At 51.0% G+C, this 27,891-nt stretch overlaps 11 protein-coding genes across 11 annotated transcripts; 5 read left to right on the top strand and 6 right to left on the bottom strand.

Moving 5' to 3' along the window:
• Positions 1-4,447: 4,447 nt before the first annotated feature.
• Positions 4,448-5,607, top strand: N7473_005241 (C2H2 finger domain transcription factor mtfA; the record flags this gene model as incomplete). The annotated part of the gene is made up of 2 exons (XM_057151181.1): positions 4,448-4,748; positions 4,850-5,607. Exons 1-2 carry the CDS (start codon positions 4,580-4,582, stop codon positions 5,605-5,607), a joined length of 927 nt encoding a protein of 308 aa, XP_057008986.1. The 5' UTR covers positions 4,448-4,579.
• A 911-nt stretch (positions 5,608-6,518) lies between these two features.
• Positions 6,519-10,043, bottom strand: N7473_005242 (lipase family protein; the record flags this gene model as incomplete). The annotated part of the gene is made up of 2 exons (XM_057151182.1): positions 6,519-9,629; positions 9,693-10,043. 2 exons carry the CDS (start codon positions 10,041-10,043, stop codon positions 6,519-6,521), a joined length of 3,462 nt encoding a protein of 1,153 aa, XP_057008987.1.
• Positions 10,044-10,376: 333 nt separating this feature from the next.
• On the bottom strand, positions 10,377-11,797 carry N7473_005243 (lactate 2-monooxygenase; the record flags this gene model as incomplete). The annotated part of the gene is made up of 4 exons (XM_057151183.1): positions 10,377-10,714; positions 10,782-11,424; positions 11,508-11,529; positions 11,586-11,797. 4 exons carry the CDS (start codon positions 11,795-11,797, stop codon positions 10,377-10,379), a joined length of 1,215 nt encoding a protein of 404 aa, XP_057008988.1.
• A 739-nt stretch (positions 11,798-12,536) lies between these two features.
• On the top strand, positions 12,537-14,159 carry N7473_005244 (putative MFS transporter; the record flags this gene model as incomplete). The annotated part of the gene is made up of 3 exons (XM_057151184.1): positions 12,537-12,732; positions 12,809-12,909; positions 12,966-14,159. 3 exons carry the CDS (start codon positions 12,537-12,539, stop codon positions 14,157-14,159), a joined length of 1,491 nt encoding a protein of 496 aa, XP_057008989.1.
• Positions 14,160-14,501: 342 nt separating this feature from the next.
• Positions 14,502-16,205, top strand: N7473_005245 (histidine phosphatase family protein; the record flags this gene model as incomplete). Its single annotated transcript, XM_057151185.1, has 4 exons — positions 14,502-14,846; positions 14,902-14,947; positions 15,010-15,766; positions 15,824-16,205. 4 exons carry the CDS (start codon positions 14,502-14,504, stop codon positions 16,203-16,205), a joined length of 1,530 nt encoding a protein of 509 aa, XP_057008990.1.
• Positions 16,206-16,739: 534 nt separating this feature from the next.
• Positions 16,740-18,083, top strand: N7473_005246 (uncharacterized protein; the record flags this gene model as incomplete). Its single annotated transcript, XM_057151186.1, has 2 exons — positions 16,740-16,822; positions 16,904-18,083. 2 exons carry the CDS (start codon positions 16,740-16,742, stop codon positions 18,081-18,083), a joined length of 1,263 nt encoding a protein of 420 aa, XP_057008991.1.
• Positions 18,084-18,802: 719 nt separating this feature from the next.
• On the bottom strand, positions 18,803-20,015 carry N7473_005247 (nascent polypeptide-associated complex subunit family protein; the record flags this gene model as incomplete). Its single annotated transcript, XM_057151187.1, has 3 exons — positions 18,803-19,044; positions 19,216-19,388; positions 19,966-20,015. The coding sequence occupies 3 exons, from the start codon at positions 20,013-20,015 to the stop codon at positions 18,803-18,805; spliced, it is 465 nt and encodes a 154-aa protein (XP_057008992.1).
• A 637-nt stretch (positions 20,016-20,652) lies between these two features.
• On the bottom strand, positions 20,653-21,594 carry N7473_005248 (NAD-dependent epimerase/dehydratase family protein; the record flags this gene model as incomplete). Its single annotated transcript, XM_057151188.1, has 1 exon — positions 20,653-21,594. The coding sequence occupies one exon, from the start codon at positions 21,592-21,594 to the stop codon at positions 20,653-20,655; it is 942 nt and encodes a 313-aa protein (XP_057008993.1).
• A 1,066-nt stretch (positions 21,595-22,660) lies between these two features.
• N7473_005249 (uncharacterized protein) lies at positions 22,661-23,436 on the top strand (the record flags this gene model as incomplete). The annotated part of the gene is made up of 3 exons (XM_057151189.1): positions 22,661-22,702; positions 22,754-22,853; positions 22,934-23,436. 3 exons carry the CDS (start codon positions 22,661-22,663, stop codon positions 23,434-23,436), a joined length of 645 nt encoding a protein of 214 aa, XP_057008994.1.
• A 362-nt stretch (positions 23,437-23,798) lies between these two features.
• On the bottom strand, positions 23,799-24,842 carry N7473_005250 (palmitoyl-(protein) hydrolase; the record flags this gene model as incomplete). Its single annotated transcript, XM_057151190.1, has 6 exons — positions 23,799-23,904; positions 23,968-24,356; positions 24,432-24,485; positions 24,536-24,626; positions 24,685-24,696; positions 24,760-24,842. 6 exons carry the CDS (start codon positions 24,840-24,842, stop codon positions 23,799-23,801), a joined length of 735 nt encoding a protein of 244 aa, XP_057008995.1.
• Positions 24,843-25,823: 981 nt separating this feature from the next.
• Positions 25,824-27,443, bottom strand: N7473_005251 (uncharacterized protein; the record flags this gene model as incomplete). The annotated part of the gene is made up of 1 exon (XM_057151191.1): positions 25,824-27,443. One exon carries the CDS (start codon positions 27,441-27,443, stop codon positions 25,824-25,826), a length of 1,620 nt encoding a protein of 539 aa, XP_057008996.1.
• Positions 27,444-27,891: the final 448 nt, after the last annotated feature.

Raw genomic sequence — 27,891 nt, forward strand, 5'->3', positions numbered from 1 at the left:
TGGCCACGCCACGTTTTACGTGTGATAGCCGATAGCCAAGTGCAGGGTTTAGTGGGAAGACTTCAATCTGTATGGATTTAATTACAAAGTAACTGACTGAACTAACTATGGTGGTATCATAGTATGAGCTCTAATGTCTTGCCTCGGACTAAGAGCTAGGGTCAAAAAACCCTGCCGATCACGCTAGAACACTCCTTAATTACGGCCACGGCAGAGCGCGAGATGACTGATGGCAATAACCAGTAACTTCTTCTTCCGTCATGTTCTCCCATACATTACTCCTCCCGTCGATTATCCCGTCGATTCCTCTGTTACTTTCTCTTCCACCGTCCAGGCGTATACCACGACCCAAGCGGCCGGGTCCGGGCCACAGTTTTGCCGTTTTAACTTCGGGGTGGCTGGAGGGACACTCAAGAAAGGAATGTCTCGTCGACAGAGTTTAGCTGGTGGAAATGAAAGAGTGGATGCGGTAGATTGAGATGAAGCTGATCCTGATCCTGATCCTCCAGAGCCTAGAGGGCTTCGTTTGGTTCAGTAGCTAGCAGTGTTAATACGAGTTTTATGCCTTCGGTGATGCTTTCCATGTTCCATGTTCCCTGCTCAATGATCCCCGTTCCGTTCCACGTTCCACAACCCAGTAAATCACTACTGATGACGATGAAAGCCCCGTCCGAACCGGTGGTACGCACTGCTCCAGTCGGCAAAGTTTTTAGCTAAACCTACTGTCGACCAGGCCCAGACCGATGGATTTGCATCCATAGGGAGGAGGAGGGAATGTCACCGCGGAGGTCTGCCATGGGAAATTGGACAGTCTCTCCAGCGAGTCCAGCCGACCGACGAGCCGCAAGGGGCGCCAATCATGCCCGGCGGAATTCTATCGCCGGGCTCTGTAGTGTCGATCCCGATGAGAAGTGCCGGATGGGTGACTTAGGTGGAGATGTGTTGGGACCTGGCGCTGTGATTTTATCAATCATTATTGTTGTTTATTCATCTGATCAAGCCAAGGACTAGACACCAGCATCGTATGGTGTTGATGACTCTTTCTCCATAAGACCTATGGGTCTAATATATTAAGTATTCCCCATTCTCCTGAGTCCTTCCAATTCGAGGTGATCTGCCGAAGCCAAAGCGTATCCAGCAGGATATATACTCCGTATTATGTACTCTGTACAGTATTTTTCTTCTGTTCTCTACCCAAGAGGATCAGGAGGATCGCCCTAAGGCGTGGATCATCTCGCTCGAGCCCTTTTCCACGCGCTTTGCTACAGTAGTGTTCAAGTGGAAGCATCATCATTCCGAGGGATGAAACGCTTTCCCGCTGACCAGCTCATTCTCACGAGTCAGACATCCAACAGTAGTTACTAGGACCTGTGATCCTACGAGAGTCATTCCGTCTTCTCCTTTCCTTCCATCCGGTTTGCCCCCTGTGAAACTCCTTCCACAGATCATTCTACGGTACCATTCTATCTCGATCTACGGATGAAAAGCTCGTACCGTACATGCCCAAGTACATCTCACAGTACGAATCCCTGCTGAATCATCTACCACACAGCCAATCCACACGCACGGAGCAGGCGATCCTGGCCAAAACGGCTAAACCCAGTGGAGACTTCGCTTCCACGAGGTCGGGAACATAGACTCCACCCGTAACGGCCAATCCTCGATCGCTAGCGGGTGCAGAATCGTGCACGGCCCCAAAGAGTTCCACAGCCCAGCAGCGGAGCAGCCCTTTCGACTCGCCCCTCTTGTACTACAGTACTGTAACTTATGTACGGAGTACAGTAGTGTGCTGATGCTCCATGAGTCTGTGACACTGATTGACTGCCGTGGTCGAAAAGGCAACGGCTCCCCCCCTTCGTTCCAGAACGCCGATCACTCCGATCATTTCCTCCTCCTAAGTAAAGAGCAAAGAGCTGGTCGGCGGTCCGCGGGTCTCGCTGTGTTCTCCATTCTCCATGCTTTCTGTTTAGCCCAGCCCGCTCTCGGGTCTCGGTCGCCTCTCGGGATTTGTATGTGAGGCATAGCTACCTAAGCCTCTCTTCTCAGGGCCCTGAGAGATCTTCAGGAGCAAACAAAGGATTCTCGAAAGAAGAGATGATCCTGATCGACACCTTGTTCAAGTTCTGGATCTCTGGCACCTTCCTCGTTGACATGCCATGCGACGAGATACTCCTTACTCAACCGTAGCTTTGTTTATCTTCTTCTCCACCAACAGAACCCAATTGCTATTCCTATTTCTATAATTATGGTTCTCCTTTAAATGACGATGCTGATCATGATCAGAGGAGGATCGCTCGACCCGCCGACCGTGCATCACCACCACAGGAAGGTGGTGGTGGTTGCTTTTGCAGCGCATGGCGTCCATGTTTACTGTACAGCGTTTTTTAACCCAACTCTCCATTGATCCCATCCATGCATCACTTGCTTCCTCGTACGGATGAAACTCTGCTCCAAAACTCTCAGACCCTCCCATAAAGTCTATGCAGTATGCATGCCCAGGCAGAGTAAGGTTTTCCTAAGCGAGCCCACATGGGAGTCCCGAGCGCTTAGGAGCCGCCACCCCGTCATATCGAGTACAGTACTAGACAGTATACACTCTACTTCAAGTGAGTACGTGGTAGTCACGGAGTTATGGATATATGAAACTAATATCATAACTGAATCATAAAGTAGTAGCAATTAATGAAAATCAATGGAAAGGTTGCATAGGTAGGTGGCAGATATCTCCAAAACCCCCTTGTCCCCAAAAAGAACCAATGATCACCCACCCATCCACTCGGTCCCATCTCCTGAAACCAGGGAACTGCTGGCCAGCACATCGAGGGCGCTAAAGCAGCGGGAATGACTTCTGGACAGGGGATGTTCTGGCCCCATCGGAGTTATGGTTGTTTTGGGTTTAGTGCCCGGACCTACTAGTAATGACCTTCCCTTTTGGCTTGTCTGGGATGGGTTGCTGTGTCTGTTTTCCCCCCGTTTAGCCACGCGACAGTTCTTGCGAAGAATCCGGGGTTATCGGGTTTTGGGGAAGTTCATGATGTTTGTTCAGATTCTTGAGGATGAATGGGGAGCCATGAAGGGGAGGAATAGGGGGTTATCACGGAACTATGAGTAGAAAAACGTTAGTTCTATAATAAGCATTATGAGATCTACCACCAAGTTAGGTACAGCAGAATAGCAGAGTTCCAAGTACACTGTCCTCTCTCAAGACTCCGCTTAGAAAGCTACACACTCTCTCTCGCACGGAGCAAGGAGAAGTATAAGGATGGGCATCGGCAGATGCACACCACGTAATACGCACCAATACGAAAAGAAAGAAAAAGAACAAAAATCAAATTAAACCCCTCGCTAAAAAAGCGAAAAGAGAAAAGACAAAAAAGCAAAAAAGCAAAACCCGCGAAGGATCGACGTACGATCAGGTTCGGTGCGATCGGCCGTTTATGGGGCTAGTATGTGACAGGTAAGCAGGATCTGCACTAACCGTAGCCGAGGTGAACGGGGACTTTCCGGCCTCCCCGATCAGGAATAGTGTGGTGAATGTAGTGAATCCTGGGAGGTCTGGTAGGCTGTTCTTTTCTCCAGTTCTTTCTTATTCCGGTCTAGTCTTTGCATGGCCATGTTCTCTTGGCAAAAGGTCGACCAGGGGGGGGATTAGTGCATGGGGGGCCCGCCCGTCGAGCCACACTGCGTTAGCCTGTTAGTCTGTTAACCTGTTAGAACTTGGGGGGAAAAGTGAGAGAGACTCATCGGAGGATGGTGATAGGTGAAGATGCACCTCGACCAGGTTGCCTGCTTTGCTTGCTGTCGTACAGTGGTGTGGGTTTCTGTTCGCGTGGGCAAATCGTCATGGCGGCTCCACTTGCAGGGTTAATCTCCGAGACCAAAATAAAATGAAATAAAAAAAAAGGAAATTAAAAAATTACATTCGAGAGTCACTGAGATTCTGTAGAATAGAAAATAATAATAAAAGAGAATTCATCGTTAATTAAATTAAGCTTTGGAACGGACTGTCTCACCTATTGCTGCTTTGCTTTGAATCCGGAAATACATCCATACAGAGGTATACACTCCATGTGTCTATTGCTCTAGCTCAGCAGTAGCCGATGTACTATGTACTGTATGATGATAGAATGCACATATTATTCTCTCTATAGTCAATGCTCCGTGCTCTAGTATATCGTGTACTGGTAAAATTACGGGGTGGAGGAGGAGGGGAGAATAGGTGGAAAGGGCAAAAAAGTGGAGAGAAGAGGCACAATCGGCATCGCCCGCGGGCGATCATCCACGCGAAACCCGGCCACCTGGATGTGGATGTGGTTGTGGTGGTGGTTGTGGCCAATGTTCCTTGGCTCTGGGAAAGTTGGTAACTCTCGTCCTGAGAGTCTGGTTGCTGGACTAAATTGTATAAACCCTCGTGTCTCCCCATACTTCGCTTCCTCTTTGGTTTCGCTCTTGTTCTACTATCAAATCCTCCACACTTTCCACCCTCCCCTCTCTTCCCTCCTTGAGTGGTTCATAGGTATCGATTCTATATCTACCTAATCTCATCTTACCAACCTCTCAATCATCTCACTCTACCATCATGGATTTGGCAAGCCTTCTCCACGGCGCCGCCCCGGCCCCCAAGCTCTATACCGAGACTTATGGCAAGCGCTCACTACAAGCGCCTCTTTCGCCCCCGGTCGAGGATCAACCCAAGTGTTCATTGCCTTCGATCTCTACGTTGCTCGAGGGTGCAGAGCACTCAGCTAGTAAGTTAATCTATACTAGATCATAGTACTGTACCCATAGCACTATGGTCCAGTACTATATATACCATCCTATATATGATCAATTGCTCACATTCCCCCAGAGCGTCAACGTCTCAGCCCACCTGCTCACCAGCGCGATGCTCGCTACGACACCATCTGCATGCCTCCCACCCCACCACTCCGTCCAGGCTCAGGATCCGGCCACAGCAGCATCTCCCACTCACCCGTCGAACTCAACACTCCCAAACACACCTCCCCACACATGCACCGCTCCTCCATCTCCAGCACCACCAGCTCCACGGCTCCTCACCACTCGCACTCGCACTCGCACTCCCACGGACCCTACGCCTCTCCCGCACCCAGCACCTCCTCAACAGGCTCAACCTACACATCCCCCGTGGAAACCAACCCCCCAAACAACAACACCCTCTACTACCCCCGCCCGCCCAGCACAACCACCTTCAACCCAGCACCCACCACACCCGCCCTCAACACCACCAACATCCCGCAATCAACACATCAACAACCGCAATCAGCAACCCAACAATCCCCCTCAGCACTCATCTCCCCCGTCACTCCCGCCTGGCAACACCAACACCACCACTACTTCCCGCCCTCCAGCGCGGCTCCGTACCAACAAAACCACGACCGCTACATCTGCCGCACCTGCCACAAGGCTTTCTCCCGACCCTCCAGTCTGCGCATCCACTCGCACTCGCACACGGGCGAGAAACCATTCCACTGCACACATCCCGGCTGTGGAAAGGCTTTCTCCGTGCGCAGTAATATGAAGCGTCATGAGCGGGGTTGTCACTCTGGTCGTCCGGCTGTTCCTGCGCCCCAGGCGTTGGTTTCTTAAGTCGATTGCGTTGCGAAGATAGTTACCCGGTGTTGATTTTATGTGATTCTATTTGGGAGGAGTCCCTTCCAAGGCTGAAGGGCTTCGGCGTTTTATGATTCTGATTCTGGTCTTTGGAACCTGCTGGCTGGTGCTTGTTACCGTGATACCCTGGATATCTTGGTTTTTTTATATTGTTCCTTTTGTCTCTATTCCCTTTGTTCCGATCGGATGATATACTAGATGGATAGGATGGATGGATGGGATTTAAGATAAAAACACTACAATTATGAGACAATGTATTATTTCTACGATTCATTCTATCCTCCATTTTAGTAGATAAGAAGTGTAGGTGTTTGTATGAAGTGTTGACTTGAGCTATTTTCTGGTTAAGTTTGCTTTTGTCTTAGATTTGCCTCGAGGATGATCATGTTCATACTCGGGAAATCTTCCGGAGAATTGTATGGCCTTGTCCCAAATCTTAATCCTTGTGAGACGGAGTTCCTACTAATTACGGAGTAATCAGCTCATAGACAATTAGAGTTGCGCATGAACACCCCTAAGGGGTTATTACGGAAGATTTTATGCGAATCATCTTTGAATGAGTCGACACGAGGTGGGCATGGAACGCCCGTTCAATAGATTGTTGGGGGGGGGGGGAGAACTTGCGAATAGACTCGACAAATGAAAGAACTCGAATTTGGGGGAATCAATCTATGTAAAGTCTGGATCCAATCTAGATACCGCGCGATAAAAGAAAATGTGCAAAATGACCGATATCCGGAAATGAACGTAGATGAAACCCGTATACCTCATCTCATCCCTCAAACCAAACCAAAACCAACCATATCCAAACCCAAATCCGTATCTAAATCCCTAACCGTGTATAACCAATCCAAACCAACCCGTTCATAAATCATCAAATCTCATCCTCACTCATCAAGAATCCCCCTCGCCAAAGCCGCCAAACTAGTCTCATACCTCGCCGGATTATGATCACTCAACATCCCCGACGCAAACCTCAACTCCCCAAAGAAAGCATCCACATCCCTCACAAACCGCATCTGCACTCTCGTCGCCGGCCTCCCAAGCCTTGGATACCCATCTGCGTCAAACTCCGGCACAGCCGTAAACGCCTCCCGCTGCAAAACACGCATCGTCTCGACGACGAAGACCTCGCCGGGCGGCATGAGTTTGGGCGCACGCATCTCGTCTCGTAATAGGCCGAGCGTTTTCCACGCCCAGGCGTCTTCGCCGACGCCGTCGCCTGCGTGCAGGACGTGGGGGGGTTGGTTGACGTAGAATTTGTGGATGATGCTTTGGCGGAGGCTTTCGTGGAGGCGTTGGCGGACGTGCGATTTTGCGCCGGAGATGTCGCTTTTGAAGAGGGAGGCGGCTGTGTGCATGTCGTGGAGGATGCCGAGGGAGAGGCTGGGGACGACGTCTGAGCCGTTGACAATGGTTGTGATGAGGCCTCGGGTGGCGAGGCGGAGGAAGGGGGACATCACTGCTGGCGGTCCGTAGGCGTAGACGTGAATTGGGCGGCCGGGAGGTAGATCGTAGGCTGGTGGTGCTTCTGCTGTAGAAGGCGAGGAGCTCTGGCTGGTCTCGCTGTCGACGGCGATCAGGCGAGGCGGGGGACGTGGCTGATAGGAAGCTGTCACAAAGGACGTGCCCGTGAGAGCACTGCTGGGCTCGGCAATCATCGTTGCTAGCAAGGCTGCAACACCACCACCTAGGGAATGACCGCAGAGAACGACACCGTAGTCTTGGAATTCTTCAAGTGCTGCGCGCAAGGTGATCATCACTCGACCACCACCACCTTCAAGTAGACGCTTGGCCGAGGCGTGCATCCCCTTGTGCACCTTCCAATTCTTGCCTTGCCATTCCAGATCATCGTAGTCACAGGTCATATCCGTAAGGATATCCTCAAATCCCCAGGTTCCACGAAGTGTCAGAACGAGCGCCTTCGATTCATGGTCGATGGAGAGATAATGCACGAGCGGGAATCCGGTCTCCGTCTCACCAGCGGCATTCGTACCTCCTGCAGGGTCAACGAAAGAAGAGAGCAAGATAGTCGATGGTGGAAGCCCGGCATGGTCTGAAAATGCGCTGTGTTCATGGTCATCCAACACAGCCGCAGGAAGACTCTTTGTACCCTTGGGCACACCCATGACCTTGAGTGCATTAGCACCATAAGAGGCAGACGAGAACCGGCAGAAGCGACGGATGTTTTGCACAAAGTGTCTCTCGGGGAAGATCCCCGGGACTACACCATCGCGATTCAATGCTTGGATGGTACTCATATCCTCATATGCACTTTTGCGGGGCCGATGTGCCAACAAAAGCGAGGTTTCTGAGCCTGCCGTAGCGACCGAGTACATACTAGGAGTATATGATTGAGACCGTCTATGCAGCGCCGACGAGCTGGGTCGGTGATCATTCACGGGGACAGTCCCATCCGTCTCCGACCTTGTCAAAGACATGGAGCTACTGCTGCGAACATGAGTTCTTGCAGCCACGGGCGAGCCAGGGCGTAAGTCGGCATTGCGACGCGAGAAGGTATCCGTGTGAGTCAAAAGCGACTCCTGGCTCTTCTCACGCATGACAAAGTACCCTGCCCTAGAGCTACTCCGGTCAGGGATATTCCGAGGAGGAACATGTCGGGTATGCGCCCTGGGCGATTGCGGGGATTGGGGAGAGTGAGGATACGGCGACCTGCGCAAACCTCTATTCGGAGCCGGGGTGTTGGGTCGAAAGTCAACTGCCTCGGTGTGTCGACGTTTGGGGTCTGGTTGGCCAGAGGTCTCACGAGCAGTTGCTTCTCTGACAGATGATGCGCCTTTCGTTGGCCTAGGGGGTTGGCGGGGAGCACTCAGGGAGCCAGGAGTCTTTAACGCTGATTTCTTGAGTGAAGCCCGTTTGCTACTCTCAGAACTCTCAGTCGGTCCATTCGGCTTGACTTTTTTCGCCAATTTTGTAAACGACCCCTTCCCGAATCCAGATTTCTGGCTTTGATCACTTGAAGATCCGGGACTGACAGCGTCTTGTCGAGAAATTGTAGTCTCAGCTGGAGTGTTTTGATGGGAATGTGGCCGGCTATTCTGCGTTCTGCCATGTCCATTTGATACCGAACTTCCTGGTAAAGCTCTTGGACGTTGCGTCTCCGTCGGACTCGGAACGCGCGAGCCCGTATGAGGACGTAGTTCGGTGCTCTGCGACTTGTTGAAGGCGGTTCGAAACACGACGGTATGTTTTGGAAGTCGCTGGTATTCTGGCACCGAAGTATTGCTGTACTCATGATCGTGATGGAAGCGCTCTTCGATCATCGTTGTACCTGGAGGAGCAGCAATTTCCGCCATGTCGTCATCAAATATGTCAACCGTTATTGTGCGTGCTGTAAGAACCTCTGATTTGATAGTTGCATGGCAGCCCTGAGGCAATTGACTCATTATATAAGAGCGGATTTCTTCGTCCGATGCGTGTTGTTGGCCATCCAATTGGAACGACAGTCGAGATGGAGGAAAGGCTTCTGGAATGCTTGGTCGTCGATGAACCGCATCAAAAGCCTCATCACCATGACCCGGCATTATGAAAGATGCACCTTCAGGCTCGACCAGTTCTTCCTGATTTCCATCTGGAAATTGTACTTGATGGGTGCCCACAACGTCAGCTCTGAGACCGCTGTCCAAGATAACGGTATCCCACACCACTTCATCACCGCCCTTTTGGCGGAGAGTACGTTCAGTATTCTTCTTCCCCCAGCGTTGCAGAAGTGCAAATCCCACAGAGCCAAGAAAGAGGTCTCCCACACCAATATTCTCGCTGCTGGTGCCGGCATCAACAGATCGAAACTCGCGTCGGATAAGCGTAATAATAGCCGCAATAGCCCTGGATGACTCTGTAGATCCTAGAATGGCATCGAGAGTTGATAACAAAGCCTGCGAGAAATTCGCAACCGAAGCCAGCGTCGTAGCCGAGAAATGAAACGAGGCCGCTGCAAAGAATGACGCCGAGGTCACGGTAGTATGCAGAGTTGCTAACTGGAAAGAGGATTTTAGTATGTTGCGCATCAAATCTTCCCGTAGTATCCTGAAATCACATACACTTCGCTCCAGTAATGACTCCGCCTCTCTCCTCCCATGTTCATCGCCACTGCGAAGCGCAACATCTCTCCCAGCCCTTGTCAAAATGCCTTCAATCACGGCGCGTCCCAGTTCCAGACCCGTCAATGTCGTTGCCCGCGCTCCATCCAAGGCGACCCCACCAAAGAAGGTCCCAACTCGCAACGATAGTGAAGTCGATTGAGTTAGGAGCGAGACGAGTGATGCGACTGGTCGAGGTAGCAGAGTGCTACCGGATGTTGCGGGTACATGGCTCGCGTTTGTCTCCAAGCTAATCTGCGTTTGATTCTCGTCCGGTGGACCCCGTGCAGGTTTAATAGGCGTTGCTAACATAGTGAGCCATGAGGTGTATACACAGTAAAGGATTGTGGTTAGGAAGGGAATGAAAGAGTGTTCGTTGTCTAGCCAAGGATATCCCGATCTAGACCGTGAATTGCCCCTCGATAGCGAACGTGATTCGCGATTCTCGTGCCTGGCCCTGAGTCCTGACATGTGATTCCCAACGAACGCGTGGTTGGGATGACGTCGGGGGTCCTTGAAAGCTTGTTTACTTAGTTATTCGTGACATTGAATCTATTCATCTACTTAAGGGTCAAGTATTGGATAATTCACTACTGACAATATGTACAAAAACATTCAAGTCCTCGGCACTCGTGCGTGGTTAATCTACATCATCGCCTTGACATCGCCCGCATGCTGCACCCTGCGAATCACCGTCCGGTCGCACTCGGCCACCGTTCGGATCCCTGCCAGTCCCATGCTCTGCCAAAGATCTGCCAGCAGGCCCTTGAACACCTGTTTTGCACCATTGCGCCCGTCGATGCCCAAGCCGTAAATCACCGGTCGCCCGACCAGTACGGCCTTGGCACCCAGGGCAAGCGCTTTGATGATATCCACGCCAGTTCGGATTCCCGAGTCGAAGAGCACTGTCATTTGCTCACCGACCGCATCGACAATGTCGGGAAGGACATCCAGAGACCCGATAGCACCATCGAGCTGACGACCTACGAGATTGTGTAAATAAGGTTGTCCCTGAGAACAATGCTACATCCAGGGGCAAAGGTCACGTACCGCCATGATTGGAGACCACAATGCCATTGCACCCATACTTCAGTGCCATCTTCGCATCCTCTACATGTTGAATACCCTTCAAGACAATAGGACCATCCCAGTGTTTCCGCACAAACGCCAACTCTTCCCAAGTATGTGGTCCACTGGCAGCAACCTGACCGAGCCATGCACGCGATGCACCCACAATGTCCTCTTCAATGGTGCAACCAGCCTCTTTCTCGAATTTCTCCCGGAAAACCGGGTCGCTGAATCCGACCTGGCACCCAACGCCCTTGAGGAAAGGCACGTAGCCATTATCCAGATCTGCCGGGCGCCACGCCAATGACCAAGTGTCAAGGGTGACGACCAGCACCGAAAAACCGTTTGCTTTGGCCCGGTTCAGAAGAGACAGGGTGATATCGTTATCTTGAGGCCAATATAGCTGATACCACCGCTTACCACCGTCGCTTGCTGCAGCCACTTCTTCAATAGTGCTTGTGGCAGCCGTACTCATTATATAAGGGATGCCGATTTCTTCGCAAACCTCTGCCAGGCCTGTTTCCTTGTCTTCGTGGAAGATACCCTGAACCCCGACGGGGGCCATGATGAGCGGGCTACCGTATTTCTGTCCAAACAGCTCGACGGAAACGTCCTGGCCGTCCATCTAATAGTTTGTCTCGCCTGGTCAGCGGGTTGCCTCATGAATCATGAATCTGGGGCATAGTATAAGTATGAGATAAGACTAACACTGCGCAGCATCCGTGGAATTCTATAAAAATCAATTAGCCCATGTCTCCCACCCGAAAGAGAAGTATTCAAACGTACAACTTCCACTGCCGAAAAGCCAATCGGTTACTATCCATCGTGGCCTTCTCACCTGCACCCCCGGCGACGTAATTAAACGAGCGCTCTCCAAGCGCCTTCCGCGCCTGTTCCTCCAACAGCCGAGGATCCGTCGTGACACTGGGCAGGATACCCATCAGGGTACCCTTGCCGTAGACTTCACTCTGGTAGCTTCCGTAGTTCTCGTCAGACATGTTCGGTTCGTGTTATGCAAAGTTTGATAGAAATAATAGAATAACAAGTCACTGGTCAGGGTCGCAAAGCTGGGGAAATGCCCCAATGCCCCGGATGGGGTACGTGTTAGGTGGAGTCGCTCGATGAACCTCGGCCTTTGCGAGGCTTGCATAAGCGTGGGGAGGAACTCATAGTGTAGGATTTAAGAGACCCTGTCTCGTTCCATGGATAGTATTTTCATCTATATTGGTGAAGTAGATTTGATTCTTGGATAAATTTCTTTTTCCGCGTTTGCTTACAGAATTGACCTTTAAATACGGTCGCAACCAGAATCTGCAGGCAGACCCCCGTGCAGACCCTGAGGATTCGATAATTTGGCCGATCATTGCATTGAAACATCCCCTGTGCGACATCGTACCCAGCGTATACTTCACCGACAAGAACCTTACAAAGTTGTGATAGGTCGAGAATGTCGAATATCAAACTGTTTAAGACGACCCATCATTCATCTTTCAAGTTGGCCCATGTCTTATCGCCCGAAAGGATCCTCCCACTCCGACAGGCGATCCCGCTACCTTGGCGCTTGGCAACCTTAACCTTGGTCATGCCCGCCACCGGCAAACTTTTTTCCCTTCGATATACTCGGATCTTCAATTCAATTGCAGCTCTCTCGGACGAGCGATATGCCATTTAGCTGAAATATCTACTCGGCTTGCATAGGTACACCTGCTCAAGGGCAGTCATCACATCGCGCCAGAGATGGAGGGGCACACCGAACCGAAGGCGGACCTGAGTCCAGTGAGGCCCAGTAAGGCCGAATCTGAGCTGGCAGATGAGGCCAGCTCGGTGCCGACGGTTGAGGAGGAGAAGATGGAGCGCAATCTGATTCGGAGAATGGACTTGTATATCCTTCCATTTGTGGTGCTGTTGTATTTGTTTTCTTTCCTGGACAGAGGTGCGTCGGCCCATGTTTGATCTGACTCATTAAACGATTATGAGCCGAGTATTAGCGGGATACTGACCATTGACAGTGAACATTGGAAATGCAAGGCTATACGGTCTGGAAGAAGACTTAGGTCTGGTTGGAGATCAATACCAAATCGCCGTGTCGATTCTGTTTGTCACCTATTGTGTACGTTCATGTCCAATTCCCTCCTTGGCACTGCCGCTACTAACCACGTTCTCCAGTTCTTTGAGGTGCCTTCCAACTTGGTCATCAAGAAATTGAGACCATCTCGATACATTGCAGCCATCTCCGTGCTGTGGGGTATCATCGCAACCCTCACGGGCATTTGCCAAAGCTACGGCGGCCTCCTTGCCTGCCGTATTCTTCTGGGTGTCGTCGAGGCCGGCCTCTTCCCAGGACTCATGACCTACCTCACCCTCTTCTACAGTAAACGAGAGATCGCCCTACGAACAGGCTATCTGTTCAGCAGTGCTGCCATTGCGGGTGCCTTTGGCGGTCTACTCGCCTACGGTATTGGCTTTATGGATGGCATCAGTGGGCTACGGGGCTGGCGCTGGATTATGATTCTTGAAGGAATACCCACTGTCATTTTGGGCGTTGCGACCTGGTTCTTCCTGGCAGATGACCCCGACACGGCATATTATCTAAACGAAGAAGAGCGGGCACTTGTCGTCCGTCGACGGAGTCGCTACGTGGGTCAAACAGCGTCCGCTCAAAAGTTCCACTGGGCGGATGTCAAAGAGGGCGCGCTCGATTGGAAGATCTATGCCTTTTGCATTGGCCAGTTTGGCGTGGACACCATGCTCTACGGCTATAGCACGTTCCTGCCCACCATTATCAAAGGAATGGGTAAATGGTCCACGCCCGAGGTCCAGGCATTGACCATCCCATGCTACGGACTCGGTGCCATCGTCTATCTCGGAGTGGCATGGCTCAGCGATCGGACTCAGCACCGCGCCTTCTTCATCTGTCTCTTCAGTGCTATCTCCGTCGTCGGATACGGAATTCTCATCTCAGATTCTTCATCGGGAGTACACTACTTCGGCGCCTTACTCGTCGCACTGGGTCTCTACGTCACGGTTGGCCTCCCACTAGCATGGCTACCTACAAACCTCCCCCGATACGGCAAACGCACCTTTGCCACAGGTCTGCAGCTCACGTTCGGCAATATTAGCGGCGTCATGTCTCCGTTCTTGTATAAGAACTCGGAGGGCCCGCGATTTGTGCGTGGTAATGCGGTTACTCTGGCGTTGGTGGGCTTCGCTGGTGTGTTGTATGGCGTGATGTGGTTCTGTCTGCGTGTGATCAACAAGCGTCGCGCACGTGGTCTTGAAGATGAGAAAATTGCCTCTTTGTCTGAGGCGGAAATTCAAGAGCTCGGTGATCGGAATCCTCGATTCAGGTATAGTACTTGATGAGGGAGATTGGAAGGTGGAAGATTTATGATTGGATGCGACAAGGATATTTGCATATTAGACCTAGACACCTAGATGACCACCTGGTATAGAGAAGACTGCATAAAATCGAGTGATATTTTATAGATTGAGACTGATTCCTCTAATGCGTTTAATTTACAATGATTCCTATCAACATTGTGTGGTTTACAGTTCTTTGATTATTCACTCCACAACCCCGGTCTTGGCAACAGATTGCTGTGCTCGCTGATCAGCCACCTTCTCTCCGCACGCGCCTCACTTGCAACTCAGCCAATGCGTCGCCAACGAACGACAGAGGCTCAACGCTAAGCTTCTGCGATCATGGCATTGTTATATGCCCTGGCAAAGGTCCTATGGCCTATGTTCGTGGTCTTTGCAGCGGTTCGGCTTTACAAAAATGGGCCAGAGTACTCCCTGATGACCCTCCAGTCAATCATCTCGCCCGTGGCCGACCACACGGCCATATCTCCACATGCCGCAAGCTGGAGGTCATGGTTTCATCCGTCCCAAATAGAATTTGATCCTAGTCTCGGGCTCGTGAAAAAAGATTGGAATATCTTGCATCACCTCGGCGGTAACGGACCTTGGGTCGAGATGTTGGAGAAAAGTGGGAAAACACCAGATTTGACGCCGCTACCTGGTTGTTCAATTGACCAAGTGCACTTGGTATGAAACTCAAATGATATGAATTGTGAGGGGCGATAGAAGCTAACGGACCTAGATGTCGCGGCATGCAGAGAGGTATCCCACGCTGCTGGTTGGGTATCGTGAGACCATCACCATTTCCTTACAAGTCGAATCATCACCTAATGGCTAACTTTTCGATAAGGTCACTTGAAATTCTTGGAACGTGCCAGATTAATTGAGACACGTTTCAACGGCTCACTCGAATTCCTGAATGACTGGACTTACTTTACTGATAATCCCGAACGAGATTTCGGCCAGTTGACACACACAGGTCCATATGCAGGCACGCTGAGTGCTTTTACCAATGGCGTGCGCTTCCGGACGCGCTACAGCGAACTTTTACCGAAGAATATTTCGACCAGATTCTGGGCTAGTGACTCGGAACGTGTCATTGATTCTGCCCGCTACTTTGCCTCTGGACTATTCGGTCTTGACTGGGACAGTCGAGGCAAGGCCGAGCTTGAGATCATCCCGGAGACCTTTGAGCGAGGAGCAGATACCCTGACGCCGGGTGATACGTGCCACAAATACCTCGAGGACACGATACAGGGTCATGATAATGGCGACACAATGCTGGCACGCTATCAAAACGTGTACGCCCCAAGTATAGCGCAGCGATTGATCAAAGAAAATCCAGCGCTGGGCAGTCTACTCAATACGGAAGTATACGGTATGCAGGAGATGTGTGGATTTGAGACTATGGTTCGTGGGTCCAGTCCCTGGTGTGATGTGTTTACCGAGGAGGACTGGCGCCATTTCGAGTATGCCCGCGACATCAAGCACTACTATGGCTCTGGGCCGGGAAATCCGTATGGAGGAGCAATGGGATGGCTCTGGTTAAATGCCACCGCCACACTGCTCCAGGCTGGACCAGAAGCTGGCTCGATGTTTTTGAGCTTGTGAGATATCGATATCCCGTTTTGTGCTCTAAAGACTATTTAGCTGACAAGTGACAGTGTACATGATGGAGATATTTCACCCCTACTCGCAGCGCTGGATATCTTCAAAGACTCGCAAAATACTCCCCTTCCACTCACACATATTCCAGCAGATCGTGCCTGGAAGACATCGACTATTCTACCTATGGGCGCGAGGATTACATTTGAACGAATGACCTGCCCGACTGAGGATGACAGGGATGACGAGGTGTATGTCCGCATCAACATTAATGATCGAGTCGTGCAGCTACCGGGCTGTGTGGCGGATCCCGGCCATACCTGTTCTTTGGTTAGTTTCATTCATTATGTGAACATTAGAAAGGAGAAAGTTGGGGATTTTGGTGAGGTGTGTGGACTGGAGGGACATGCTAGAGAGATCACTTTCTTACATCAGAATTGAAGAGTGTTCGCGTAAGATTGATACCCAATATACTATTAATTTGAACAAAATGAATAAATCTCCTTGTTTAGAAAAACCAGATGACCGATTCAATTCGAGTGTGTTGCCACATCCTTTCTAAGCTTCTTACTTGGTCCTCAGAGGTATAGAAAGCTCAAACTTAGCAGGGCAGGGATTTGTTATCCTCGGGCCTCCCCAAAAATAATTACATCACTTTTTTACTCAATCTAACTAAATCCTGCAAAATCAGATCGTCTTATTTCTCAAAGTGGAAACTTTTCTAAGGAACAGGTGAACGACAAAGTAGCTGTCACATCCAAAGGAAGCGGATATTGGTGGCGACACGTGACTGGTATCCCGGCGAACCAGCTCTGTTTACCAAAAAGTTTCCCTTCCACGACCATCTTGAAGACTCGCCCTCTGCACCTCTCGAGGCGAAACACCTTGCTTCCGAGCACACCCACTGAGCTTTAATTTCCACTATATCTACACATTTCACAGTTGATCTCGACACCATAGTGGTCTTCATCCACCATGGAGTACCACGCCGTGCCGCCCGAGGAGCGCGCAAGAGATGAGAACGGCAACCTCCTTCCTTGGGGTTATGTCTACAAAGAGTGAGTGATCCTGCACATCAATAAGGCCTACAAGGGTCTCTACTTTTCTACTTCTACACTTGACTAACACTTCATACCCAGTGAATCTCGCAACCCCCGCCGGCCACCTGAGGAATCCGGACCCTTTGGCAAGAGGAGGAATGCCCGATACGAAGCCCGATCGCGAACACGCACCGGCACCCCAGCGAAGCGCGAGAACCCCAACGTCGCCGAGTTTGGTCGCCTCTTCGCCCAACAACAAGAAGAAGAACGGCCAGTCGGTCTCCCCAAATCCTCCTCCTCCGGTAGTCTCGACGGCTCGCGGAAGCAAACCGAAAAGGTGGCGACCGAGTGCATTCTCTACGGTTACAAGGCGAAGGACGGAGAGTGGAAGGTCATTGATAAGTACGAACGCATTTCCCAGGGTATGATCTGCGAAGACTACCCGCGCAGCGATCCCAACTCTGCGAGCCAGTACGCCCAGTTGCTCAGCGGCGGCGATGTCGTTATTCGCGCGAATCTGTCCGCCGATGCGAACCGCAAGTCTAAACGCTATGCTGGCGGATACCACTGGATCAAGGTCACGTTCGACTCGACGCAGGCCGCCGATCGGGCTTGCTTCTACTCGCCGCAGGAGGTTGATGGGCATTTGGTCTTTTGCGAGCTGTACAATGGTCACGGGCCTGCCGAGGATAGCGCCATTCCCTCCGACTCTGCAGCTGCCGCTAAGCTGCGCAGCAAAGCCACGCGCACTCTGACATCCACACACTCCTCCGCATTCCTCTCCGGCGCCAGCATGGACGGCCAACCCTCCGCTTTCACACTGCCGCGGTCCTTCGCTATGAATAACCTCTCCAGCGTGACCGAGCCCGAAAAAGAACTCTCGTTCGACTCGTCGACTACAACTGCTACCTCCGGCACTGCAACCGCGACTGCGACGGGGGCATCTACTAGCTTTGGATCAGCATCAGTACACCAGCGCAGCACGGCTGGTGCAGAGACGAAGCCAGACTCTGATTTCATGACGCACATCCCCACCGTCCGTCGGACGAAGCTACGCCCGCTGACCGAAGCTCTCCCACCGGGGCCGACGATGACTGAGCGCGTGCTGCGATCGATCCCTATATTGAGTTGGTTTACGGGTGATATTGTGGGTGATGGGCCCCAGCTGAAGGAGGATGGAACTTTCGATCATGACAAGTCTGGAGTGTATTGGCGGTTCTGGTGGATGTTGGATCAGTTGTTGGGTACGGATGTGTGCGGGTTGAGAGAGGAGCCTTGAACTGGGTGTTGATGCAGAGACTTCACTCGTTGGAGAGCTTTTCATTGCACTCAGTTCAATATCGGCTGGACTTACAGCCCCGCCCCGACTGCACAGATACGACCGAACGACACCCAGCCCCATCTGAGCTTTAGCTGGAAGAGCAGGAAGCTTCATAGCGTTCAGGAGTAGAGGAGAGGGAGTGTTTTTGTTGGAAGCGGAGGACTTGGTCTGCCAGGACCAAGCATAGCATTTAGGAGGCGTCTTGATTGTGATTATTTTCTTTTCGGTGTATGATAGTCCCGCGGGCATTTTGATGCAGTTGTTATGAACCGTCCTGAATTAGGACTTTACGCTTAACTAGTTATTTGTTGTAGACCAATAGACATGGAGAGCCATACATGTATAGTACCTACAGTGCCTCGGGAACGTCTTTTGAATGAAGAAAAGCACCGAGGGATGTGAATATCCCATGAGACGAAATCTCCACGCTTCAGCCCAACCTTGCACCTCATAGCTACAGCTACAATCCAACCCCCAAGCCCAATACAAGCACAAACCCCGTCTTCATGCTCACAGATCCTCCGATCAAGGGAACCAAAAACTGGATTGAATACAATTCATTGGATCATCACCCTACAAATTTTAACATGAAGTTTTCCAGTGTCCAGTTCACGGAGACAAGCATCGAATATCGAGTATCGAGTAATTTAAAAAGACATACTTCTCATATATCCGGTTTACTCGACCTTGCTCTCAAAGTTCTCACCCTCGACCAAGTCGGGGATATCATCCTCCTCATCATCATCCTTCTTCTCACCCTGGGCCTTCTGCATGTTCTGGTAGGACTCGGCGAGCTTGCGGAGGGAGGCGAGGCTGTCGGGGCCAAGCTGGTTGAGGATACCGGGGACGAGCTCGGTGAGTTCCTTCTCCTCGCCGTGGCCGTAGAGGGCGAAGGTGTTGGAAGGGACGGAGGCGTGGACTGGTTGGGGGTGGGTTGTTAGTGGATTGCTTATAGAAGGGAGGTCGGAGTGGTTGATTCATGGAGCTGTGTTGGATTGTGCAATAGGTTCGTGTTGGGAGGGGGGAAATAGGCTAGGCTAGGCCAGGTCTGGACCTGACCTGACCTGACTCTGACAGGAATGAGACATACCGCGGGGAGCACCGAAGTGGATGACGTTGCCATCCTCCTTGAACATGTTGACCTCCTCAATTCCCTGGATGGGCTGGACATTCAGCTTCTTGAGGGTGGTCTGGAGCTTCTTGTCATCGGCATCAGCGGTGCGGTGGACCTTCTTGACCTTGCGGCGGGGAGTGCCCTTGCCACTATAGGTGGGAAAAACAGCTTGTTAGTCCGGTTTGTTCTAGGTCAAGTAAATGGTGTATGGCGTGGGTGGTGAATTCGAGGTTGTGGGTGTCAGCCGGGAAGGTTTCATTGTGCGTCGAAGTGTGCGTGGTATCTCAATCTTCAATTTATGAAGCATGAAGCCTCTCTTTTCGGTAAGAGATATCGGTATTGCATCGCGATCGAGAGATTTAATATTCCAGCATTGGCGAGTATTGCACGATTCTTCCCATCGATTTTGGGGGTGGTGGGGAAATATGTTGGAGGTGAAGTGTGATGGAAGAGTCAAGAACAGAAATGATACATACCCTGTCCGAGAAGACGAGTTAGTAAACACACTTTAACATGGTCGCAAATTGAAGAACAGCTCGGCATCATAACAGGAGGACCTGCTCATCGAGTTGCCGGATAGATTGAAGGCCAGCGCAAGATCCCACGCGATCCCACGAAGCTAAGCTCCGACCTTCAAATCCCAGCACTCCACAAACAGGAACCAACACCAGCCCCGACTGCCCTTCCAACATCGGTTCCCCTCAAAATGAAACAAAAGCATCTCACATACCAATCCGCACGCTCTGCTGCATCTTAGCCAACTTGGCGTGATCCATCTTGTCGGGTATGAGGGGGAGGTAATCTGGAGATCGTAGCGAAACCGCGAAAGCGTTAGCCGAAGGTGTCCGACAACAGAAGGCGGGTTCTGAGAATCGATTGGGATTCTGGGGGCGATAAATTGACCAGACAGAGGTCTAGCAGGGAGGATAGGGTGGGTTGGGCGTACCGGGTGGGAAGTAGGGTGGTGGTGGTGGTGGTGGTGTGGTTGGAGGGGTATCGATTGAAGGGCGAAGATTGAAGGGAAGGTTGATGATGCGCATCCCGAGAGTTTTGTGTGGGGTGGCCCGGATTTGGTGTGTTTCGCTAATGCGCCGCGACCAGTTTGCAACCGCAGAGTCTTACCAACAGTCATGCTAGGTTGGTCTACGCTACAAGGATATTTTCTATGGAGTTTATGAGGTTCATTGGGGGGGATGGTTATGGGTATGGGAACAGCCCATTGAACTGGTGGTGATGCGGCCATTCGATTGTGGGCGAGATGAGGAACAGTCGCTGCTCGGCTAAACCCTAACCGCTTTTCAATAATGGAATGGTGATGATCGGGATGGAATCAACATTTATACCACGAAATAATACACCAACATCACTGCTAACTACCATCTCAGCCCCCCAGCCTCCCCCTCCATTCTATTCTCACGAAACATCCCCATTCTCCCCCCTCACCACCGGTTTCTTATCCCAAAGCGTAAAATACTTACGCCACGGATGTTTCTCCTGGAACCCCAACAACCGCTTAATCTTCGCATTGCTCAACGGCGCCTCAAATTTATCCATTCCACGGGTAATCGGTGTCTGCGGATAATGCTCGCGCAAGAATTCCTCCGTATGCATCAGATTCGTCATCGTATCATTCGTGGCATTGAAAACCTGAAAGCCCAACCCATTCGTCCGCAACGCAGCCTCACACATCCCACCCAGATCACGGACATCAGTATACGACCAGCCATGCACTTTCCACTGACTCGGCTCATGTACGTAGCTGTAGAAGATATCCTGGTTGTACTCGTCCGGCCCGATGACGCGTCCAATGCGCAGACTGTAGATATCCGTACCGTAACGAGTCGCAAACCCACGAGCGATACGCTCATTGCAGAGTTTCGCAATCGCATATGCATCCGTCGGATTAACGTCTTGGTCCTCGTCGATCGGAAAAGAAGGGTAATCGACGACGCCCTGGGCGAAAGAGATCCCGTATACGGTGATGCTGCTGGCGATGATTACCTTTCGAACTCCTAATTTGCAGGCGGCGTCGATGATGTTGTACGTGCCCTGCGTATTGGCCCGAAATGTCTCGTTGTCTGGTACTTGCATGTTCCGTGCGTAGCCTGCGAGATGGATCACGGCGTCTGGACGAGGTGGTAGACCCTCGGGGAAGGGTTCGGTGAGGGACCATTGGCCGGAGAGCGCGTTAAAGACTTGTCCGCTATCGGTGAGGTCGGTTTTAAGCGTGTGTACGGCGGGATGGGTCATTGGCATTAGATCCAAGTTCAGGATTGTGTGTCCGGCTTCGAGAAGTACGGCAATGACGGTTCCGCCAACTTTGCCAGAGCCGCCTGTCACCACGATGCGGCCCATAATATTGGACAGCTAGAAGGGTTATGGGTTTTATATGAGATGCTGACCAAGTCAGAGGACTGGAGGGTTATCAAAGTAGAGGCTGTTGCGTTGAATCAGTTGAGACACTCAACGATGTGGCTGAGACGAGTATCATTATGATGACATTCGTTGATTTTGCCTCCCTCTAGATATGGTGGTAGTATGGAAAGGGCCAATCGTTGGAACACGAATCAACGAGATAGGTAAGCATGGTAAGCTGGTGGCATAGAAGCAGATATCAGATGTGTGGATTGGGTGAACAGTCTAAGCTCGGTTGTTTAGCCTTTACAAGTTCGGGGAAGTTCCAAACTGGGAAGGACTAGATAGTGCAAGTCACCCAGTGGACAGCGGGTCGGTTCTTCAGCCCTGGGCCTCTAGCTGGATTACGTATAGTCCATTATCGCCACAGTACCTAATAGTTGGGCATTGTTAAGATGAGATTATTGGACTTTGCTATGGAGCAACATGATTTAGATGTTGTCAGCTCTGCTATAATATCGGACTCCAGTCAACAGCTTATGATCGGAGTAAAGAGAATCAGTAAGACAATACTCTCGGACTATCTTGTGATCGGATCTGCATCTATTTATACCGCCAACTGAAATAATTTCCCCTCATCTGTATCTGCCAAGCTCCTGTCTAGCCCTGCCAGCCCTGAAATTCCTCATAGCCCCGCAATGCCAATCCTCATTTTTGTCTCGTGCCCAGTTGTAAATCTGTGTCTGTGTCCACTACAGTACCGATACTAGACACATAGTAACTACTAGTCACTGACTAGCCGAATTAACCCCCCTGCATGCACCATTGCACGGATCCAATCGCCTTGCTGAAACATACATCCCATATATAAGCCTGTCATCGCCCGGGGAACCTTCGGAGGTGTTCATTCCTGCATGAGCTGACACGACCCCTCTTACTCTTCTGTTGATTCAATTCCTTCTTTTCCGCTTGTTTCTTTTCCTTTCGAGGTGTTCAGCAAACCTGTAATATTCTTATAGGGTACATTCTCGTGCGACGTCCCCGCCGTATACTATATTCTTCCACGATGCGGTTCCTGTGTTTACATGGTGCTAGCACCAACTCCGAGGTATGTTTCCCTTCCAATGAATCTGTCGACAAGTATCTAACTCGATGACAGATTTTCCAAATCCAAACGGGCGGTCTGCGCCAGCCCCTCGAACAAAAAGGCCACCGATTCACCTTCGTCAATGGCATTCTCCCCTCCGGCGTTGAAGAGGGTATGCTCCCCCTCTCAAATATTTACACGCCACCTATTTTACAACTCAACGAGAAACATCCACTCACCCGTACATAACAGGCCTCGAAGGCGTCGTCGACGGCCCCTTCTACAGCCACTACCCACGCGACCCCGTCCTCCCCAGCGCCCAACTAACCGAAGCATTCGAGCACATCCAACGCGCCATCGACAATGAAGGCCCCTTCGACGCAGTAATGGGCTTCTCACAAGGCGCCGCCCTAGCAGCAGCGTTGATCGCACACCACACCAAAACAAACCCAACCGCGCCGCCAATCTTCCGCGCCGCTGTCTTTCTATGCGGTGGATTGCCGTGGGAGAGTTCGGGAATGGTTCGTCTTGCGCCGCAGCAGGATACGTGGCCGATTAATATTCCCACGGCGCATGTGGTCGGGAAATTGGATCCTTTGTATCCCGAGAGTATGAAGTTGTATGCCTTGTGTGAGCCGTCGAAGGCGGCGTTTTGGGATACCGGGTCTAAGCATATGGTTCCTTTTGATTTGAAGAATACTGAGATGATGGTGCGGGTCATTGAGGAGACGGTCGCGAAGGCGATGAGGGGGTAATTGGTGGTTGGTGAAGTGTGTCCTGGTGGGATTGGAAATTGAGAAATTTTGGAGAGTCCATATCGCAGCCAACTCGGTCTGCGAGTGCATTAGTCTGTTCAGCGTTCTTCTATGAATACATGCAATTGGTATTGGTGTGTGCCTTGTTTGAATTCAAGGGTCAATGATAATCTAACATAAAACAATGAGATCGTGGAATCAACGAAAACAAAAAAAGACTAGCTCTGCTTCTCTGGGTTGGAGGCCGGCTTCTGAGGTTGGTACTTTGCCCACATCATTGCGGCGAGCAGTACAATCAGTCCCAATACCAGCGCGGGTCTCCATCGCGTATGTGCAGTGCTTGCCATGCCATGTTCATCAAGTCACAATCCAGCCGTCGCTTGGCCATCACCCTCGGGAGGAATCGCCTTCTCCAGGAACTTTTCGAGGTCATCGATTTCGACCGGGTCCGCGCTGTGACCAAGACCGCTGCAACGAAAACAATAAGTATACTTCTCCACAACATCAATTCCAAAAAGTATGAAAACGTACGAGTAGGTATTGAACGTAACATCCTCCAGACCAATCTCAGTCAGCATCTTAGCCGAGCGCTCACCATACGCAAACTTGACAACCTCATCGTCCTCGCCATGCGCCAGGAAGAACGGAGTCTTCTTGTTGGGCCACTCCTCAGGCGTGAAACTCTTAATCCGATCGCTGAGCAGGAGATAGCACGACAGACCAAAAACTCCACCGAGCTTCTCCTTGCCGGTGATACCGGTGAACACGGACATAGCACCACCCTGTGAGAATCCACCCAGCACGATGCGCGAAGGCTTGATGCCCTTGTCCATCTCCTGCTTGATCAGGGAGTTGAAGTAATCGCGGGATCGCAGGATGCCTGGCTCGTCTTGGTTGCGGACGTTGTCTTGGAAGTCAAGCTGCAGGGAGAATATGACATTAGCCAGATGTTTCTTTTAGTTCGAGGGAGATGTGAGGGAAGGGGTGGAGTTTACATCGCGGCCCAGGTGGGCAATGTCGTACCAGCCGGGCATGGCCATACCGAAGTTCTGACTACAAGTTAACAAGTTTCCCCTCGTTACTCTGAAACTAAACATACCACGGTGATCGGGATGTTAGGCGCATTGGGGAAGATGAAAGCGACCTCGTTGAACTTGCCGCGACGGCGCCAGTTCTGCGCGAGGGCCATCCTATACCAGAGTCAACCACTAGTCTCAAGGTAATAGATCTGCAGGTATTATGTCTCACCATCCAGCACCGCTGGAAAAAAAGTCGTGTTAGCTCATACTGTTTATCTCCGAGGTTCGTGTCTTAGACACATACCTGTCGCCGAGGCCATGGGCCATGATCACCGTTGCGGTGTGCTTGGTCAGCGCGGGCACCACATAGGGCGCAAGGGTAGCCATTTTGTTGCGAATGAGCTTCTCTCGCGGGGGATGCAGATTGATGAAGTCGAGGATTCGAGCGAGGATGCTGAAGGAAGAAGGTATGTTTGCGCTTCGGACCTTGAAGGGTGTGGGGTCCCATTTTTGCCTGTTCAAAAGGGCGGTGTATAGGGAGAGGGCGGTGAGATCTGGCGGTGAAGGATTAGAGATAGTTAAGGGGAGCAACTGAAGTGCGCTAACCTGATTAGGAGGTCATTTCTTGATGGTCCAACTTTCTGACATCAGGGGATGCTATGGGAAATTGCAAGCGAAAATCAAAGGTCGGTTGAAGGTAGATTAGGTATAATAATAGCTGAGGTGGGAATGATTCTTTCAACCCGAAAGCTCTATTCGCCTAATTGTGGTTCGAACAGATTCTTAATCAATATCTAGAAATGGAGGATCAGAGTAGCAGCCTAGGCGGCTTTTTAATTAGTGAATACAGGGAAAGAAATCATAATAAGGATGTTATTTTAAGTATCTAGAGAAAATCTATGAATCTTCTAGCGATTTACTGCATATCCCCATCTAATCATAGAGAGGCTATGACGAGCTGATGTTAATAGTTACCTGCTATCTCTTTATGGACGAATCCCGCTACTGTTTATGATTTAATAAATTCTGGGACGGGACCAGCATCTATTTAATACTATAGGGCGTAGGGGTTGAGCACAAACACACGTATTTCTAGGGAGTTACAGTTGGATAGTTCAAAGGAGAAATCAGATATTTTTCACATCGAGAGGTGTCTCTTCCTTTGTCTACTTCTTGCTAGGCTTGATACATCTTTGAATGTGCATATTACTCCACAAAATTATTGAATTGAAGTTCTTTTCTGCAAAATATTGCTACCTATCGAGGTAGGTTGCTAAGAACCCATCTAGTCTCTGTCTATTTACTTCAACTTGATGAAAATCTAATCCACTAGGTAGGTAATGAACATGTCCAATTGAAGGACAATATTTACCTCCGGACAGGTGCCGGTCCGGTACGAATATTACTGGTTACATCACTCATCATAGTGGGGTCATTCAGCAATTGCACAGCAATGCGGGCAATGGCACGAGAAGTCTTCTCGGTCTGGTCGTATGCGTGATCCGTGCCAGCGATGAGAGCGAATGGAGGATCGTGGTTAAACGGGCATTGGGCGACGGGTTGTTCACAGACATTGAAGTTAGCGTGCAGAACGGCCTTTTCGACGCTTTGCAGGGTGTGGTTTCCGTTCTTGGCAAGCACCTGGGCCTGCTGGACCCAGGATGCATCCGTGGCGGCGGGCGGGGTCTTAGAGATGGACCAGTTCTGGGCACCGTATTCAGGGAGTCCAATGGTGTCGATGAAGAGTGGGCCAAGCTTAGGGTCGGGCTCGTATGCCGGGTACATGATGTCCAAGGAGAAGTTCTTGGTTGGGAGCAAGTCCAGCACGAAATCGATGACGGTTTCCATGTCGGAGGTCCAACGAGTGCGTGCATCAACTGTGAAGTCCAATTCGGCGATGGTCGTGTTGTCCGGAAGGTAGAACTGGAAGTCTCCATTGGTGGCGTTCAGTGCCTGGAAAGTAGCGATGGACAATGTCATGGCTCCCAGGTTGGCCTGCGAGGCGTGACCAGCGTTTCCTGTAAACAGAATCTGGACACCACCGGCGATATTGAGATCCTCGACCAGGGTAAAATTGGTGCTTGCGAAACCGGGGTGTGCTGTCTTGATAGTGTTGATAGTGTCGGTCACACTTGCGATCGTGGCACCTCGTCCAACGACTCCGAGAGCAATGTCAGCCTGGACGACATTGCAGACAAAAAAGCCCGTATCTTCGATTAGTGCGGCGGTGGAGAACTCGCCAGGGAGAGTGGTGATGTTCGCCAGCGGGACGAGCATGTTGTAGGCGGTTTTCACTGCGTCAAAGTGGGTGTCCTTAATGACCTTAACAATGATATTCTGGCGGGCTGACATGGGCTGAATAGCATTTGCAATGGTTGGGTGAGACATAAGCCAGACCTGACTGATGTCGAAGATGCCTGCTTGCTCGAGGGCGAACTTGCCTGCGGATTGCTCCTCGTCCGGAGATCCAACAACCACAATGCGGCCGGGAATGTCATAGTCAATCAACGCCTGGCGAGCCAAACTCGCGGCATAGACACCCTGGAGCCAGATGAGGTGGTGGCCGCAGCTATGCCCCAATTGGGTTCCCGCTTCGATTGGCAGAGCATCGAATTCGGACATGAAGCCGACAGTTGGGATCGGTTGATCTCTAGCCCACTTTGCTGGGACGTGAGAGAACTCGATCTTCCATGCCGTCGGGAGACTAGGAATGAGATTGGGGAACACCGTCCACTCCCCTGATCGATTATTTTGGAAATAGTTGACGGTCGAGCTGTGGGCGAAAAATTCACTGCCTCCAAGCTCGGGATTGTTGTAAATGTCGCGGGAGATGGTCTCCAGGTCGGGGAAGAACGAGGGCTTCAAGCTCAAGAGATGGGCATCGATATCCGAGATGTTGGCGATGGCCTTGGCCAAACAGGGATTAATTATGTTGGCAGAAGCCAGAAGGGACAAGAAATGCCCGTTTGCGATGGATCTGAACACCATGGTTGCGAAGATTGGCTACCCGGATCCTGAAGGTCCACCGTGTTCCATGACCGAGAACCTTTGGGGAGAGAGCGAAAGCTCATCTTATGTTGCATGTTGCCGACTCGCCATCGGAGCTTTACAAAGCCCAAGTAGAGTTAGGCTGTATCTACTGGCTCAGTGAGGATCTGTGCGATGATGTGAGATTCGCAAAATCAGCCCCTGTTCCTGCCTAGATAAGTTGTATATCCGTGCCATAAACAAGCCTCATTTTACCCCGTGCCCACCAGAGCTACCTACGGATTTTACTGACGTTATAGTCTCGGTCTTGGAGGCCCACTCCGTGAGCTGGGTCTTAGCAAGGACAGTTATCTGGACAATGCTGCGGTGTCAATTAACTCTTGTTGGCCAATGATCGCAATTTTTCTCTCCACTGGCGGGCCTCGCTAACAGTAGGAACTCATAGTAC

The sequence above is a fragment of the Penicillium subrubescens genome (assembly GCF_028828155.1).
Source record: "Penicillium subrubescens strain IBT 31985 chromosome Unknown utg000004l_segment0_segment0, whole genome shotgun sequence".
Classification (NCBI taxonomy): Eukaryota; Fungi; Ascomycota; class Eurotiomycetes; order Eurotiales; family Aspergillaceae; genus Penicillium; species Penicillium subrubescens.